At 40.5% G+C, this 19,052-nt stretch overlaps 1 protein-coding gene across 1 annotated transcript in view; it reads left to right on the forward strand.

Moving 5' to 3' along the window:
- kirrel3b (kirre like nephrin family adhesion molecule 3b) overlaps positions 1-18,129 on the forward strand; it is a 322,138-nt gene extending 304,009 nt beyond the window's left edge. The window contains exons 11-16 of the mRNA XM_041809908.1: positions 5,121-5,319; positions 8,473-8,580; positions 9,110-9,193; positions 9,498-9,607; positions 11,406-11,492; positions 17,601-18,129. Of these exons, the coding sequence (XP_041665842.1) occupies positions 5,121-5,319; positions 8,473-8,580; positions 9,110-9,193; positions 9,498-9,607; positions 11,406-11,492; positions 17,601-18,062 (1,050 nt within the window). The 3' untranslated portion in view covers positions 18,063-18,129. The remainder of the gene's footprint in view (positions 1-5,120; positions 5,320-8,472; positions 8,581-9,109; positions 9,194-9,497; positions 9,608-11,405; positions 11,493-17,600) is intronic.
- The last annotated feature ends 923 nt before the right edge of the window (positions 18,130-19,052 follow it).

Here is a 19,052-nt window from a genome sequence, read left to right on the forward strand (position 1 = left end):
AGACGTGACGTAAGCAAGCAGCAACAAGAGGCCGGTGCAATTATGGTGGAGGACATTAGCGTGGATGCTGAAAATATTATAATAAAATATCATAACCCCACTTAAGGCATGCTAGTAAATTCAGTGTTATTTTCAGTATGATATTAATCAATAAAAGCCCTGCTCATGTCTTATTAAAGGTGTTTTACATTAATAATGATTTGGCAGATTAAATTCATTCAGAGAGAATAATGATGGTGTCTAAGGGGGCTTTCACACCTGCGTCGTTTGGTCCGGACTTTCTGACTTTTCTGTTTGGTCCGAACCAAAATGATGGGTGTGAAACCCCCCCCCGGACCATGGTCCGGACCAAACAGCCAGACCTTGGTCCGACCAAAAGAGGTGGTCTCAGTCCGGACCAAACGGAACCACGGTCCGGTTCATGCCCAGTGTGAAAGCATTATATTAAAAGGTTTTGACCTTCGTATCAATGACAGGAAATTACACGACTACCGGCAAAGGAAAACCATCACCATAACAAAATGAGCCGTGGAAGAGCCCACAACAATCTCACGCTGCTGAAATTAAGCAGCAGCCTGGACAGGGTGGGCTAGCTGTAGCTGCTTTACGTTACGTGAGGAGTAGAAGTGTCCATTAAATTATACCTCACTACTGACAGCTCATCTTTTCAAGAGTTTTACAACACATACCTTCTCTCCCGAGTCGGTGTTGCAGTGGCTCGCAGGATTGCATACTTTCTTCTCCTTTCCTGTCAACGACAATAAAGTTGTCGTCTAATGATAAAACTCATAAGACGAACTCGGACCAGCCTTATTTTTAGCTCTTCAAGTTGTTGCTTTTGGTAGTAGAAAATCAACAATTATCTGATGGTAGGAATGATGATTTCATTCATTGTTTATAACATTCAAGACTCGCGTTATTCAACGTGTCGATGTCAGAGGCCCGCCGGCCAAATGACCAATCAGTGTAAACTACAGAGACACGCAAACAATGTAGTTGATGACGATATCACGTAGGTTCGTCATGTAAAGTCTGTTAGTCCGGTTGCAATAATAACAGTGTGAAACCCAAACAGACCGAACCAAATGTAGACAATGGAACAAAAACACGGACCTTGGTCTGGACTTTCAGGTGTGAAAAGACCTAAAAGTAAGATAGAAGAACTTTTTAGGGCGCATTCACACCAGAGCTGTCCGGTCCGCTTTAAACAAACTCTGGTCCGTTTCCCCGATAGTCCGGTTCGTTTGGAGTGGTGTGAATGCTCACACGAACTCTGGTGCGGACCAAACAAGCAGACTCTGGTCTGCTTGAAAACAGGGGGTCTCGGTCCGCTTCCAAATGAATCCTGGTGCGGTGCGGACCAACTTGTGAACCAAAGGCAGGAAGTGGCATAAAGCGTAATGATATAAGGATTTATATGTGATTTAATACACTCAAATAAATGTTGTTACCTCGCTTGGCGACTGGGTAACCATAGCAACACCTCGTAGTCTGCGCTTATTTATTCGTCTCATGTTAAGAAAGACATGTTGGACAGCTCACCGCCTCGCTGACTGCTCCTTATGCCCCAGTGCAAGAGCAGAAACCCCAGGACAATGTAAATTCTGAGTTTTTTCATTGTTTATGTGGAAAAAAGACCGGGGGAAGGAGTTTCGTCTTCTTCTATGCCTTCTGTTCTTCTTAGTCACCATTTGTTCATGGTGACAGCACCCCTAGCGGACAGAGGTTGTAGGTGTTCAGATGGTTTGGTCCGCTTGACCAAGAGAGCGGTGTGAATGCGAACCAAACCAAAGGAAAGAGCAACAATGCTGCCATTTCTGTTCCAAAACGGACCGAGTCCCCCGGACTATCAGGTGTGAAAACGACCTTGGTGATTAAAACTGGACTAAAATGTTTTGGGGTCTTTGAAGCCAAATGTATGTTAAATCAATAAAGAATGATTGTGACTTTAACTGGAAAGCCTTTTTTTCATCCAAAGACTAAATTCAAAATAGCAGCCGAAATTTAAACTGCAAACCACATCTCTGAAGTGGTGAAGTAAGAAAATGAGGATGAAAATTTCACCAGGAGCACAGGAAAGGCAAAAGTTTGTCTGACTGGAAACAGCTGCTGTGGGAAGAAGCTTTCTGATTGTTGGGTCAGTGGACCAATCAGAGGGCCAACAAAGGGTCAAGGTTCCCCAGATAATATTATCAAATTCTTGGTGGGAATGTGTTAACACAGATCCCATCAGGATTGATGGACCTTACTGGAGCAGGCTACGCTCTCTGCTGATGGGTTTGTTGGCTGTGTGTACATGCTGTTTGTGTTAGGGTAATTGCCATACTTTATCATCTAATTTGTGTTTTATTATATTAATAACTGGCAATAGAGAGAGCTGTCTGTGGGAGTCAGGCTGCCAGAACTATCCATCAGACATTTTTCCAGCTGCTCTTTCTTTGGCTTTACGTCTTCTAAAGTCTGTGAGCTAAATCATTCACTAATACAGCGGACATCCATGCTTGTCTTGGAGGTCTTTACAGTCATTTAAACCCTCCACACATCCTAGTGGGGGAGGGGAGGAGGAATAAAAGCATGCTCTTCAGTCATCTTATTCCCCAGAAGTCCATTAAAAACATTCTTAGAGGAGCTAGAAATGCTTGAGCAAAGTCAGAACGTGTAAAATTGCAGCACCATATTTCACAATTCAAATTAGCCACCTGTTCACTGTTGCACGCTCAAAGACGGATGTGGTGTTTATCCTCTGAGTACCAAATCATATCTCTGGCTTTTTAACTGGTGTAATCAATCCCCTCATTTCTTAGTTAACAAATCTGTACAGAAAAAATAAATCGTGTAATTCTCACCACATTCACCCAGAACAAATTAATTCTGCACTAAGAAGCCTCAAACAAAAGCAGCGACTCAATGGCATGTGTTAGATCGTCATTGCACTGCAGAAATAAAATCTAAAATATGCAAAATATCTGTTGTTTTCTGACGTTTCTGCAGCCACAATAGCACTTAATGAGTATCTGATCTGTCCAAGCCATCACTCGTTTATTCTTTGTCCTGCAATGAGGAACGCTGCCTCAGTTTTCTGAGGCTGTGACTCACAGACTTCCATCTACAGTGCTCCGTTTTCAGCCACTGACTATGAACTGTATATTAAGATTGCCGAGCGATAAACCTCAAATACATGACACATGAATATTTCACAAATCACAGTGCTTCTGTGGCGGTGCTATCATCGTGCTGATTTATGTGTTAGATCAGTTTTAATTTAATATTTAAAAAAATGAATGGATGTAATGTTTATTGACAAATGCAGCTCCCTGCGGCTTTACCAACTGGATCTGGCTCAGGAAGGTTAGAGAGCACTACAGTTAATTTATAACGGAGCTTCTCTCCAAACATATGAATCTGGTTTATGGACTGGGATGTATGGTGTTTTATATTCAGGTTAAATGTGTGCTGTGGTTAGCAGAGATGGTGTCTTTAGTTAGTTAGCCAGCTCCCCTCTGTGCATGTTACAGCTCCAGATTATGTCAGCAGCAAAAATCAGCATCTGGAGTATTCTTGGGCTTCAGTTCAATACAACACAAAGAGATGAACTATTAATCATGTTCTCTACCTATTCCACTGACTTCCATCATATCTGAAATCACTACTGTACGTACATGAGGGCCTAGAACTGTGTGACTCAACCCTGCTCAACCACAGAGCCAGATGGTTGAAAAATACCATACCAAAAATAAAAAAAAGTGGTGAAAAGTGGCAAAAACAGCTTGAAGTAGCAATAAAAATAAGTTGAAGAACAGGTGGTGTTTAATGACAACAGGTAGCCTAAATGGACAAAAGGAGTCAAAAAGTTGTGAAAAAGGGCAAAAATGGGACAAAGAAGTAGCAAAAAAATAGGTAACAAGTGGTATTTAATGGCATAAGGTATCTTAAACAGGCAAAAAGGGACAAAAAAGTGGTGAAAAAGTGACAAAGATTGGAAAAAGTGTCAAAAAGAAGTAGCAAAAATGGGGAAAAAGTAAGACCAAAGTGGTTTCTAATGGCAAAGGAGCTTAAATAGGTGAAAAGTGGCAAAAACAGTAGCAATGAAAATAAGTTAAAGGTGGCTAAAATGGTCAAAGAGCAACAAAAGTAGGAAAAAAGAGGCAAAAAGCTGAAAAATGGTCAGAAAGTAGCAAAATGGGTGTGGAGTGACATAAAAAATGAGTTACAGGTGGCAAAAAAGGTCCAAAAGGAGAAAAACGTGGCAGAAAATTGTGAAAAGTGACTAAAATGGGCAAAAGCAGTCAGAAGTGGCAAAAAAAAAATCCCTGGAAATGTTGGCTCCCTCAGGATTTAAACAGTTTAAAGGTTTTGATGTCGTCCATGGGGCTGCATACAAACTTTAAGTTCACAGTAAGCTCTACGCCCAGCTTTTATATTCTGAGCTCTCCCAGCAGCATATTACAAAGTACAAAAGTACTCTAAACCCCATGGTGAGAAAAGATCTGCCTTGAATGTCTGTAACTGATAGAGCCAGTACTCAATCAGTCTGCAGAAGCATGCTTTAGCACAGTGTTTCTCAACTGATGGATCGGGACCCAAAGGTGGGTCACAGAGCAGTTTTTAGTGGGTCTTGACTAGGTGTCTGAAAAAAAAATGGAAGCAGAAGTCCTGGAGTCCTTATTGGACATGCATCGATACCTTTTATTTACCCTGTTTTACTGTGAAATTTAAATGTTTGATCAATATTCAACTAATTTATCTCCTCTTCTTGTAATAAACGGCTACTTTTCCCATGATTATGAAGTAATTTCACAAGTTTGCTGTAAAACTGGCAAAAATGTACACATAATGATGGGGAAAGAGGGTATAAAATTTGTCAGTATCGTGCCTTTTCTTTTTTACGTCAAGTATTTTGGTCTAATCATGTTATATTAATATTCAATTAACTAAGCATGCCAAATCCATTTTTATGTTTTTAGTTTTATGTCTGGCCAATATTACCATCTACAGAAACATTATTGAAATGATAAAACCCTGCAAAGCTTGCATACAAACAACCAAACAAGCCCTCCACCACTGAGAAATACAAATAAATAAATGACATACTGCACCTTTACTCTCGTGTCTTACCTCAGGCCTGGTCATGGAAGGAGACCGTGCTGGAGTCTGGAACATCGGGCCGCTACACTGTGGAGACGGTCACCACGGAGGAAGGCGTCATCTCCACTCTCACCATGAGCAACATCGTCCCAGCGGACTTCCAGACCATCTACAACTGCACCGCCTGGAACAGCTTTGGCTCCGACACTGAGATCATTCGCCTTAAGGAACAAGGTGGGAGCCAAGGTTCGACAGGTTCCACCTTCCTCTTCTTCACGTCACGTGACTGTGGTTTTCTGGATAGTTATTGATGAGACTAGATGTTTGTAGATGTTTTCACCGTGGCTCTTCTGCATCTTCTGTATCTGTGAGCTACCCATGTGATTTTCCTCTGTGTAACTCAGAGTTTGTTTGTTTTCCTTTCTGTTTATAAAACAATAACATGACAGATGATGGACTGAGCTAGCTATCCTGCTGCTGCCCTAATCCATCCATCCATCATCCATGCATCCATCCATCCATCCATCCATCCATCCATGCATCCATCCATCCATCCATCCATGCATCATCCGTCCATCCTTCCATCCATCATCCATCCATCATCCATCCATCCATCCATCCATGCATCCATCCATCCATCCATCCATGCATCATCCGTCCATCCTTCCATCTGTCATCCACCCATCAATCATTCACCCACATGCATCCATCCAGCCATCCATCATTCATCCATCCATCCATGCATCCATCCATGCATCATCCATCCATCCATCCATCCATCCATGTCTGCAGTGTCTAAACAGCATCTCTTTAGTCCAGGCATTTTCACCCCTGTCACACCAGGAGGCGTTTTTTGGGCCCTTGCTCCATGCAGCATGGCCATGGGCTCATGGCAACTCTACCACCTAGACGGTTCCCTGGGTCATGCTAACTCACCACATCCAGCCCTTACTCCACCTTAACAGTGTGGCCTTTGTTATTCTTTCATCAGATTCTTTTCCCATGCCCCTGGTTATATGCAAGGACACATTTTTCCAACCCTCCTTCCCACTTACTTGCCACAAATATGTCTTATCTCAGCCTCAATGTTTGGCTCAAAGACACCGAAAAGCACTGCACAGTACTGGAGATATTAGTTTAAAACATGAAGCCTTTAATTTGTCTTTTTACAGTTTTAATACCAAACTTGTTAAAACATTGTCTTTGTAAAAGCTTTCCCCAATGTGCAGCTGCAGGATGGATGGACAAAGATGAAGAGCATGGCGTCTGATGTACAGTAAAGTGATGATGACACTGATAAAATTCCTGACAAATTAGTTTTGTGGTTAAGCAGAAAGTGCAAATCCCTGGTCATTTGAACCGTTGACCCTTAGCATGCACGGCATGCTGAATATTAAATCCTCTTTCTGCTGCTTTCCTTATGGGAAAGAAATCTTTTAAAGGAGTGTTTTTATCTGTTGACCTTTCCCCCTCTAACGCAGGAGGAGCTGTGTTTTTCATTCACTTATCACAAATGATAAGTTATAAGCTGCTTATGTGAAAGTGACATTGATCAATGAAGACATTAAATAGGCTTTAATGGTGTATGGAGAGCGCTTGGTTGTTTTGCATTTATTTAAAATGCGAGAAGGTCATAAATGTGGGCTGGTTACTCAGATCATTAAAGTGTGCTTTAATGAGGACCTGCAGTGTTTAAGCTCCACTCTGCTACAAATACACACTAAATAAAAGAAAAGCCTTTGTGAAATTCTTCTTTTAGCTTAAATTAGTTAAAACATCAGCCTGTAACAAATGTTCTTTCTGGTTTTAAACTGCTGTGGAATGTACTGATTTTGTTCCTTTGGCATTGTGCTTGTTTTCATGGTCTTGAGCATAACGCCAAAGTCGATTAAAGAGAATGAATATAGCTTCCCTCAGTTCCTGTTTGATGGAGAACAGGAAGAGTAATGTGAGTCTGGAAAAGAAAGGTGGCCTACCTCAGGGGTTTCAAAGTGTGCGAGAGTGAACCTCCCCTAAGAGAAAATGATTCATTCAGTGGACCCCCACCCACATAAAGATTCAGATTAAAAGGAAAAAAAAAACGTAACCATATTTTCAACATTTCTGTCTAATTTTAAATATTTTTAACATTTTTATACCTTTGATATTTTGGTCTGCAAATGTTCTTAAACATCTGTCTTCACCAGGTAATCAGTTATTTGGTTCAGTCATGAATTTATTGCCAATACTACCTGATTATTCTGCTCTGATAATCCTTAAAGCAGCGTTACTCAACCAAAGAGCCAAACTGTTGAAAAATACCTCTGAGAGAGCCACAATCTAAGAGGTGGAGAGTGGCAAAAACAGCTTAAAGTAGCAATAAACATGAGTTAAAGATGGCAAAAATGGTCAAAAAGCAGCAAAAAATGGGTGAAAATGTGCATAAAAGAGGAAAAAAAGATGGGTGAGAAGTGAAAAACATTAGAAACAGGTGGCAAAAAAATGGTCCAAAGGTGACAAAAACAAGGCAAAAATGAGTGAAAAAAGCAGTCAAGAGTGGCAAAAAGTAGGAAAAAAAGTGGTATATAATGACAGAAGGATGCTTAAATGGGCGAAAAATGGCCAAAAAAAAAATGGTGAAAAAGGGCAAAAATTGGAAAGAAGTGGCAAGAAGAAGTGACAAAAATGGGCAAAAGGTAGGAAAAAAGTGGTATTTAGTGACAAAAGGATGCTTAGATGGATGAAAAATGGCAAAAACAGCTTAACATAGCATTAAAAATAAGTTAAAGATGGCAAAAATGGTCAAAAAGCAACAATAAAGGGGTGAAAATGAGCAAAAATGGGGATAAAAAGTGAAAGAAAGATGGGTGAGAAGTGACAAAAAAATGAGTAACAGGTGGCAAAAAAAATGGTCCAAAGGTGGCAAAAAAAAGGCAAAAAATGAGTGAAAAAAAGCAGTCAAGAGCGGCAAAAATGGGCAAAAAGTAGGAAGAAAGTGGTATATAATGACAGAAGGATGCTTAAATGGATGAAAAGTGTCAAAAAAATGCTATAACGGGGCAAAAAAGTTTCCCTTTTTAAGTTTTTCTGGGGGAATAATATTTGAAATGAAGACATCAAAGAGCCACTAATAATCACACGTTGAGTATCACTGCCTTAAAGTTACTATAAGTCTATTCATTTTGCTCCATGCAGAAGTTAGCAAAGCAAATCACTTTTTTTTCTGGTTTATGGGTCCGCGCCTCCCCTGAAGTTCTGTGGCGCCCCCCAGGGAAGGCCCGCCTCACACTTTGAAAACCACTGATCTACATTAATCCCGTCCTCTGCTGTTCTCTCCATCGTGACCATTTATTGAGTTTGACATGATCATTGGATGTAACTGTAGAACATTTCTGTCTCTCTCTGCAGAATCTCTCCCTGTGGCTGTGATCATCGGCATTGCTGTGGGAGCTTTCGTCGCCCTCATTGTCCTCATGGGCACTATTGGAGCATTCTGCTGCACGCGTTCTCAGAGAAGTAAGTCGCCTCTTCCCTCTTCCATCCATTCAAGCGTGCATGCCAAAGTACTGTATTCCAGCTAAGCACACAAGAAAAATGTCCATCTATTCCTGTAGACATTGTGCTTAGTGAATCCACTGGGAGGAGAAAATGTGCTTGCAAGGTCAAGTAATTTTCCTGTCTGGGTGTTTTGACTTCAGGTGTCTGTAAAAAGAAAAAAGCATGAAGACATTGTCAACACATTTCTGACTCATTTTAAAATGCTGGAGCACACTGTGGTGTCACACTTAATAAAAGATGCAATCACTTGCAAAGATGGACATCTTCTTGTGTTGCAGAGATAGCCAGATTTGAAAAAGGGCTCATTTCATGCAATCTCAGTCTGGCTGCATTGGCTTTTGAGATGTATTTACATCCTGCGCTGTGTTCACTGCCATCCACCCATGTATCTAGTGACTCAGGTTAGAGACAGACGACCACTGTCTCTACCCACGAACCAATCTGTGTTACTGGTTCCTTCAGCATGTCTATTGTCTGTATACTACAGAGGAAGCGCACCTGGTTATGCCCTCACTGCCCGTCTCCATCTGTGCTCACCAGAGAGAACTTGCAAGCAAAATTAAGACAGAAAGTAAGACTTTGTTATATGACAGTATCATCAGCATTGTCCCAAACAGAATGAGCCACCGTGGAAGGCTGTGTGAGATTGCATATGTATGCAGAAACAGATAATCTGGTGTTGGCAGGAAACAAATGATTAATAATGCTTTGTATTGTTTTGGGGAAACGGGGGAGCTCTCACAGACCAAACCAAGGGGATCTTTGCTAAATTCTCAATCACTGCACGCTGCACTGGGGGGAAATTAAAATGTCAACAAATACACAGCGGTGTTTATCCAGCTTATTGAGATATACGTGTCGTCTGTTTCTGCCAGATCTGAAAGGAGTCGTGTCGGCAAAAAACGACATCCGCGTGGAGATCGTCCACAAAGACCACAACGCAGCACGGGAAAACGAAGAACACCAATCCATGAAACAGCTGATGGTGAGTGTGAGTGTCACAATATACTACTTTTACTTCCTCGTCCTGTTTTTACAAATGTTGGAGCAACTTTTAAAACAGAATTGCATGGCCCTTACAAACACGACTCATACTGAATGAAGTCTTCCCGCCATGGCCTGCTCTGCTCTGTGTGATGGTGTGTGGTTAAGGACCAGGGGCTATATTTACCTTTATGATGGCGTCAGTTCTATGAGGAGAGGAGACTCCAGTACAGAGTAACTATGGAGACGAGTGTTAATCCTACAGTGGGTGTGTTTGACTGCTTCCTCTTTGGATGAGTACCAGAGTTTTGGTTCTGCTCCAGGGCAGGGCTGTTTTAGAAAAATGCTTCATTCAGTCAGTGATGTTAGACCAGAGATACTCAACGCATGGCTCTAGACCCACATGTGGGTCTTTGTGAGGATTTGTGGCTCTTTTATGTCTTCATTTGTAACATTATTTCCATTTGTGCCACTTCTTTTTCACACTTTTATCCTGCTTTTTTCACATTTTTGCCCCTTTTTTGCTTTTTTTGCCACTTTTTGCACATTTCAGCTGCCTTTTGCAAATTAACGCCACGTATTTCCCATTTTGCCACTCTTTGATGTGTTTTGCCCATTTTCCCACCTTTACGCTGATTTTTGCCTATTTTAGTCACTTTTCACCTGTTTTTCTGCTTTTTGCCCATTCTTAACTCTTCTTTTCGTCACTTTTCACCCATTTCTGACACTTTTATCCTACTTTTTGCAATTTTTTGCCCCCTTTTGCCTATTTTTGCCCCTTCTCACCCATTAAGCTGCCTTTTGCAATTAAATGCCACCTATTTTCAATTTTCCCATCTTTATGCTGATTTTTGCCCATTTTAGTCACTTTTCACTCATTTTTTGTCATGTTTTTGCCACTTTTGGACCATTTTTGCCACCTGTAACCCATTTTTTTTACCACTTCTCAACAATTATTTCCACTTGTCTCCCAGTTTTTGCTGCTTTTCACCCATTTTTGACACTCCTTTTGACACATTCCTACTTTTTCCCATTTTTTGCCCCTTTTTGCCTATTTTTTACTTAGCCATTAAGCTGCCTTTTGCAGTTAAATTCCTCTTAATTCCAATTTTTCCACCTTTTTTTCTGATTTTTACCCATTTGAGTCTCATTTCACTTCTTTTTTGCCTCATTTTTGCCACTTTGTGACCATTTTTGAGACCTGTTACTTCTTTTTTCCACTTCTCACCCATTTTTGCCACTTTCTGCCCATTTTTGCCCCTTTACCCCCGGTATTTGCCTCTTTTGCCTATTTGTGCCACTTCTCGCCCATTTAAGTTGCCTTTTGCAATGAAATCCCACTTTATACCCATTTTCCTTGCCTTTTTTTTTTACTCACCCATTAAATTCCACTCAATTCCCATTTTTCCACCTTTTTTATGATTTTTACCCATTTGAGTCTCCCGCCCATTTTTGCCACATTCTGCCCCTTTCCGGCACATTTCTTCCAGCGTTTGCTGCTTTTGTACCACTTTTGCCACCTTTAACTTATTTTAATTGACACTTTTCACCACTTAGATTGTGGCTCTTTCAAAGCTGTTTTTCACTATTTGGCTCTTTGGTTGAGTGACACTGTGTTAGAGGGACGAACAGCCTAACTTAAAAAACAACGTTCTGTTCAGATTTACAACCTAAAGCCCATTTAAAGCCACATTAATAATGTATCCCTGATCTGGGCAAACACTAGCTGTGAGCTCCTTCAGTCTCAGGATGTGTGTGTGTTTTACTCAGACAGTCTCCTCTGTTTGGTATCTGTGCAGGTTGAACGGGGAGAATTCCAGCAGGAGTCTGTTCTGAAGCAGCTGGAGGTCTTACAAGAGGAAGAGAAGGAGTATCAGCACATTAAGGTACGGCTCATGAGCGATGGTGAGGGAATGAAGCCGTGAACGTGGGAGAAGCCGAGTTAAAGGTGGGGAGAGGGAGAACGCCTCTGGGGCAGAGGGTGGTCTTAAACTCTGGGACCAAAATAGCTGAAAAGCATTAATCCTTCTCCTGCTACACATGATTTTCTAAGGATTAGTCCAGAGGCAACGTGACTCCTGTTAGAGGTCTGATTTTTTATTAATTAGTCTCTCATCAAAGGTAGTTCAGAAAATCTGAGGCTGGTTGGCCCTGAGCGCTAATTTCAGTGACTTACGGTGTTACTTGTACCATGCAGATGGGATTTGACTGTTAAAAAGAACATGTTAGACTGGAGGAGATAGCGCTCACTTTTACTGGGACTCATCTCTCAGCTCAATTTATAAAAAATGTCATTTATGAATCATTTTTAAGAAAATCTTCTGTGTGATCATGGGAGAGGCTCTGTGGTAGCTGAACCGTGTCTGAAGACCTGAATGATCCAGTACAGGGGTGTCAGAATCAATCACAGCGGGGGCCCAGATCTGAATTTAGGTCCAACCTGAGGGCTTTTGTTATTTAAATTTTAACCATAAACTGTAAATGTTATTTTCACAGGTAAATAAATAAGGGGGGAAACTGATGATAAATGAATTTGAGATGATTTTTGGAGTCAAAATGATAAATTTAAGGGCTCAAGATCTGAGATGAAACTTAAAATATTAGTTCAAAAGGTCAGAACACAAAAAAAGTCAAAATAATGTTTTCAAAAGGCAAATATATGAGAAAGAAAGTAAAAATCGTTAATGTTTGAAGGTCAAAATATGAGATAAAATCCAAAACCATGTGTTTAAATTATAAAATATGAGATTAGATGCAAAATATTGGGTTTAAAGGTCAAAATATGAAATAAAAGGTCAATATTAAGAGTTTAAAAGGTTAATGTATGGCTTAAAATTTAAGATTGTGACTCTAAAAGGTCAAAATATGAGATAAAAAACAATATTTAGAGTTTAAAAGGTTGATGTATGACTTAAAATTAAAGATTGTGACTCTAAAAGGTCAAAATATGAGATTAAAAATCAAAGTTAGGAGTTGAAAAGGTCAAAATATGAGATAAAAAAACAAAATTCAGAGTTTAAAAGGTTGATGTATGACTTAAAATTAAAGATTGTGACTCTAAAAGGTTAAAATATGAGATTAAAAATCAAAGTTAGGAGTTGAAAAGGTCAAAATATGAGATAAAAAAACAAAATTCAGAGTTTAAAAGTTGACATATGACTTAAAATTAAAGATGGTATCTGTAGCTGTTCTGCCTCTCTAGAAAGCAGGGATCCCAGGTTTTCAGGGTCCATAGAACTCAGATTCACAGATTCAGGTCATGGACTAATCTGGATGAAGATGTTTCGGAGTTTTTCTCGGCTCAGTGTCAATGTTGGCAGCTATTTTCAATGTTAGTCTTAGTTTTAGTCTTTAAATGAAATGCATTTTAGTTTTAGTCTCATTTTAGTCATTTCTATCCTTTTTAGTTTTAGTTCATAAAAAGTAGGGATGGGATCGATCTGATCCAATATCCGTATCGGGTCCAATATGGGCGTAATTAAAAGATCGGAAATCTGACTGACGGCGCCGATCCAAGTGACCGATCCAAATCCATCCTACAGTTTGCAGTAGACCATGAACGCACCGCAGTCTAACAGGACACAGTCTGTGTGTAAGCGAGCTAGTAGTTAGGGATGTTCTTAGCAGAATAATTACCTAGTCGATTAAATGAAAATCTGTATTTAAAAGAGTCTAAACTAGTCTAAAGATGAGAGAACACAAAGAAGAGTGGGTGTGGCGTTAGCCTGATATACTCTCTACAGCGTGGCTAGCATTGAAAGCCATACTACTGGAGTTATCATGTTCAGATGAAGCATTGTTGTTAACTTATTTGAAAAGCTTTTGACAATGTTGATGTTTATTTTTTCTACAGTTCATGCACTTTAATTTCAAATATTCAGTTTGAAAACCTTAAAGTTGCTTCTGCAACAATCCTACATGAGTTATTCTATTTAGGGTAAGCAGTGTTGTTTATAACTTAAACGCAGTTGTTGTTTTTTGGACAATGTTGATATTTATTTTTTAGCAGTAGTTCAAATAAATTTGGGATACATTTAAATTCAATTCATTTTTGTTTTTTTAAGTTTTTTTTTTTTTTTTGCTTTTTAATAAGAAGAGCTGGGTGGTTTACTACAGCCTCATGTAACCTCACACATTATACCAACAACGATAATTGTTAAAAAACAAAACAAAATGATATATACATATCGGAATCAGTATCGGTATCGACACATATTTATTGGAATTGGATTGGAACTGAAAGAATGCGGATCGGTGCATCCTTAATAAATGGTCCTCACATTTTAGTCTTTACTTTTAGTCCAAGCATTTATTTTCTTGTCTAAATCTGGTACCAAATCATGGTAGTGTGTTCTCTGCCAAACCTGGGGTCTCTGCTTTCTACAGCTGAGAGGCAGAATAGATACAGATGTGTTGTTTTTGACAGATTTACCCACAGTGGAGAAATATCACAGATTTTAAATGTCCAACGGAAACTACATTACATTTTTGTCTAATTTTAGTCATCACAGATCTATTTTTGTTAGTCTTAGTCTCGTTTTTGTCATCACAGATCTATTTTTGTTAGTCTTAGTCTCGTTTTTGTCATCACAGATCTATTTTTGTTAGTCTTAGTCTCGTTTTTGTCATCACAGATCTATTTTTGTTAGCCTTGACTAAAACTAGACAGTGTAGAAAAGATTTGAATGTGAAAAACATGAATGAACATTTCCGTCTCAGACTTACGGCCCCTTTATGCTTCATGTATGAAATTGACTTTGACAAAGCCTCTCTCCGTACTCTGTGTTCATTTCTTCTGTTTTTCGTCTGGTTCTTGAAGCATTCGAAAATGTAGCAAACACAATCCTGCTGCCAGTCCAGGGGTCGGTGTGGAGCAAAACACAACAAGGAAGAAAAAGGCAGAACTGAAATTCTATCCTGTCGTGAGGAGCTACAAACGTAACTAAGATGTTAGTTCACCTGGGTGCAGAGACAGAAGCTGCAGCTGGGCAGAGGATGGACCGGGCTCTTTATGAGACGGTGGATTTATGATTCAGACGCGTGTAAAACAGTTTAAAACATACAGATCTGTTTTCATTTGAAGAGCATAAATGAGACTAAAGCTGTCACATGAACACTCGGGTGCTTCAGCTCTGAAAGGGACAGAGAGCTGAAGCTCTGATTGGTTTGATTCATGTTAGCACCTTAAATACATCCATGTGCTCTGCATCCTTGTTTAAACCTAAAGTGTGCACTAATGTGCATGCCAAAATCTCTTCATGCCAAGCGCTCTGTGCAATCAAAAACAGGCCTCTGTGTGTCATCTGTGTTATCTGTTTTATTAAAATCACTGAGGACTGCAGAAAACAGTGGATCTTTTGCACACACACATTTTGACCGTGCAGTTTGTCTCCTCAGACAGGCCAGCGTTGCCACGGACTCCCTGGAGTGTGAAACTGTTGTGTTTGCCTGCTTACCTGTTCCTTCTGGGGCCCAGATTCCCTGATCCTTCTTAATGACAGCGTGCATGCAGGGAAAGCAGACAGGGGAAAAGAACGAGAGATAAAGGCCAGACGTGAACAATCTCTGGTCTGATAATGACATGCATAACGAGGAGCCTCTCAGGTGGTCTCTCTCATTTCCCCTTTATGAGCATTCTTCTTCTGGGATTTGCCGCCATGCTCACGATGCTTGACATTCACATCCATTCACAGAAAGACCTGAAAAAACAAACGGACCCTTAGCAACAGCAGCAGCGTAGCAGACAGACGAGTGTTGGCTGTAGCTCAGAGGATATTTCAGTGCAAATCGCAGACACAACAATCCATTTATGTCCAATTAAAGCTGCTTGGTGAGTGAACTTTGCACTGACACGTTGGATGCCAAACTCTGAATCATGGAGCATGTTTAATTAGCAAGAAACATGATTTTAAGGTTGGTATGGGGGCTGACTAATCCCAGGCAATGAGGACTGTGTTTCTATGGAGCAGCCTGCTGCCTCACTCATTCTGAATTTTCAAAGCTATCACGACCATAATGACCTTGGTACCAGTAAAAGTGCTTGATAAGATAGAGCAGGGGTGTCAAACTCAAGGCCCAGGGGCCAAATCCGGCCCGTGGTGCAGTTACACCCGGCCGCAAGATCATATCATACTTGAATTAAAACTGTCCCATAGGTCTGAGGTCTGCAGATTTCCTCCAGTATAGAAATAAAAATGTAACCTTGAAGATTTAAAATATCCTTTATGAAGTCATAAAAATGTGTAAAAGTAAAAATATTGAGAAAGTAAGAAATGAGGGAGGGACATGAATTTGTGTTTTCATTTCATATTTTCAATTTTCATCTTAAAATTATGACTTAAGCTCAGGATTTTGAGTTTTTATCTCATATTGTGAACTTTTAGATTTCAGTTTTGAATTTCAAGTCATATTTTAAAATTTCAATATCATAATTTCAAAATTAATCTCATATTTCAAATTTTTAAACACCTAATTTTGACTTAAACCCCTTAATGCCTGTTGTAGCACATTTGATACATACTTTTATGATACATCTATCTAATCAATATGCTCAATAAATTACTCAAAAAAACTTATAAATACAATCTGATAAATGATAAAAAATTCCCTCAAGTGTATTATCAGTTACCCAAAACACCTAATGAATGAAATGAGATACTAAAATATATTTGTTAAATTTGATGGAAATTTTGATTTTTTAAAATTTCAGTAGAAAGTTAAATAAATATTTCAGTTCCAAAAAATTTAAATTTTCTGGCTATTATTTGTGTTTTCAGGCATTAAGGGGTTAATCTCATATTTTGACTTTTTAAACTCATGATTTAGACTTTTAATCTCATATTCTGACCTTTTAGAGTCACAATCTTAAATTTTAAGTCATACGTCAACCTTTTAAACTCCTAACTTTGTTTTTAGTCCTGTATTTTGACTGTTTAAACCCAGTATTTTTAATTTAAACACATGGTTTTGGACTTTAGCTCATATTTTGACCTTTAAACTCATGATTTTTACTTTCTTTGTCATATATTTGCCTTTTGAAAACCTTATTTTGACTTTTTTGTGTGTTCTGACCTTTTGAACTAATATTTTAAGTTTCATCTCAGATTTAAAGCCCTTAGGTCGTGTTCACACCTGATAGTCCAGGGGACTCGGTCCATTTTGGAACAGAAATGGCAGCATTGTTGCACTTTCCTTTGGTTTGGTTCGCATTCACACTGCTCTCTTGGTCAAGCAGACCAAACCGTCTGAACACCTACAACTTCTGCCCACTAGGGTGCTGTCGCCACGAACAAACGGCGACTAAGAAGAACAGGAGGCGTAGAAGAAGATGAAACTCTTTCCATCGGTCTTTTCTTCCACATAAACAATGAAAAAACACAGAATTTACGCTGTCTTGGGGTTTCTGCTCTTGCATTGGGGCATAAGGAGCAGTCAGTGAGACGGTGAGCTGTCAAACATGTTGTTCTTTACATGACAAATAAATAAGCATGGACTACGATGTGTTGCCATGGATACACAGACGCCAAAGCAAGGTACCGACATGTATTTGAGTGTATTAAATCACATATAAATCCTTATATAATTACACTTTATGCCACTTCCTGCCTTTGGTTCACAAGTTGGTCTGCTTTGCTTTCAAACCTCAAACAAACCGCACCAGGATTCGTTTGGAAGCGGACCGAGACCTCCTGTTTTCAAGCAGACCAGAGTCCGGTGGTTTGGTCTGCACCAGAGTTCGTGTGAGCTTTCACGTCACTCCAAACAAACTCAAATTCATTTATCATCAGTTTTCCCCCTTATTTAATTACCTGTAAAATTACCATTTACAGTTTGCGGTTAAAATTTAAATAACAAAAATGTTTTCCCTGTCAGGCCCTCAGGTTAGACCTAAATTCAGATCTGGGCCCCGGCTGTGATTGAGTTTGACGGCCCTGTGGTAGAGGGATCAGAAACTGATGAAACGCTTTTTTCTGCTCTCCCCGTGTTTCCAACAGGATCCTACAAACGGCTACTACAGCGTCAACACCTTTAAGGAGCATCCGACGCCGACCATGGCTGTGACTCAGTCTGCTGAAGTGAGGAACCCCACCAGCACAGGTACCCTGGGCAAGCAGCGGGTACCGACAGGCATGTCCTTCACCAACATCTACTCCACTCTGGGAGCGGGTCCCAACCGCCTGTACGACTACAGCCAGCGCTTCGTGCTGGGCATGGGCAGCAGCTCCATCGAGCTGTGCGAGCGGGAGTTCCAGCGCGGCTCCCTCAGCGACTCCAGCTCTTTTATTGACACACAGTGCGACAGCAGCGTCAGCAGCTACAGTAAGCCGGACGGCTACGTGCAGTTTGACAAAGACAGCAAAGCTTCAGCCTCCTCCTCGTCCCACTACTCCCAGTCATCCTCACAGAACTCAGACCTGACTCGGCCGCTCCAGAAGCGCATGCAGACCCACGTCTGACCGGCTGGGAGGAAGGGAGATGGTCGTGGCTGTAACAGCAGCTAGGATTGTAAAACTGTGACCGGCCCCTTAGGTAACAATGTGACTGGACACCTGGAGATCCACGTGGGCTGGATGGCTTTAAGACACTCTATGACTTGTTGAAATCCTCAAAGTGGATCAAAAAGCCTTATATTTCCCCCATGCACCGCCTCCTTTTTTGACCCATAGTCAGAATTCTCACCAACACAGACACGTTTGGATTTTGAACATTAACTTCTTTGTTTCCACGGTGGTTTTGTTCGCAGAGGGCAGGCCGTGGAAGGCTTTGTGTGACAATCAGCTCGGCTGGCAAAGACCTCTTTTGCCTTTTGATTGTCATTCACAAAAACTCAGCACGATGGTCGCGATAATGAGTGCACGCCAATGTCCTGCTGCTCTCTTGTAGTCTGAAGCACAAAAATGAATGTGCATGTGGTTTTTAGTTGTTAAAGGGATTTCTCTCCTCTTCCGCCACCTTCGCCTCAAACACTGTACGTCTAGCTTTCTTGTTGAAACTGGCCTCCTGTGTAGGTGGAAAGAACTTTCTCCATGTGCCCTCAGACGTCTCGAACATTTAAAAGAGCGGCTGTTTTTCTCTCCACACTCATATCTGGGCCACAGAGGCGGGCAGATAAAGATGGGCTGAGATCTCATTTTAAATCCCTGACTCATTATTTTACTGTGACACTCTGTGATAAGGAACATCAGTGTACATAAGTGACTGTAATTTCTTTTCTAGCATCCAATTTCTGGCTCTGTTTTCCCACATGGAGGACTGAAAATGAGACATGAGCGCCTCTTCTCGTCCTTATCTTCTTCGCCTCGAGGGTGTGTTTGAACTGTGTCAATGCAAACTTTGACAAAGCCAGATAGACGTACACTATCAGCTCTTGTGTTGATGGGGAGCCGGATCCTCCCGGGGGTTACTGCACCAAATCCAGCTCAGTCTGCAGCAGAAAGCCCACGACC

This window comes from Cheilinus undulatus, linkage group 2 (genome assembly GCF_018320785.1).
Source record: "Cheilinus undulatus linkage group 2, ASM1832078v1, whole genome shotgun sequence".
In the NCBI taxonomy this organism is placed as follows: Eukaryota; Metazoa; Chordata; class Actinopteri; order Labriformes; family Labridae; genus Cheilinus; species Cheilinus undulatus.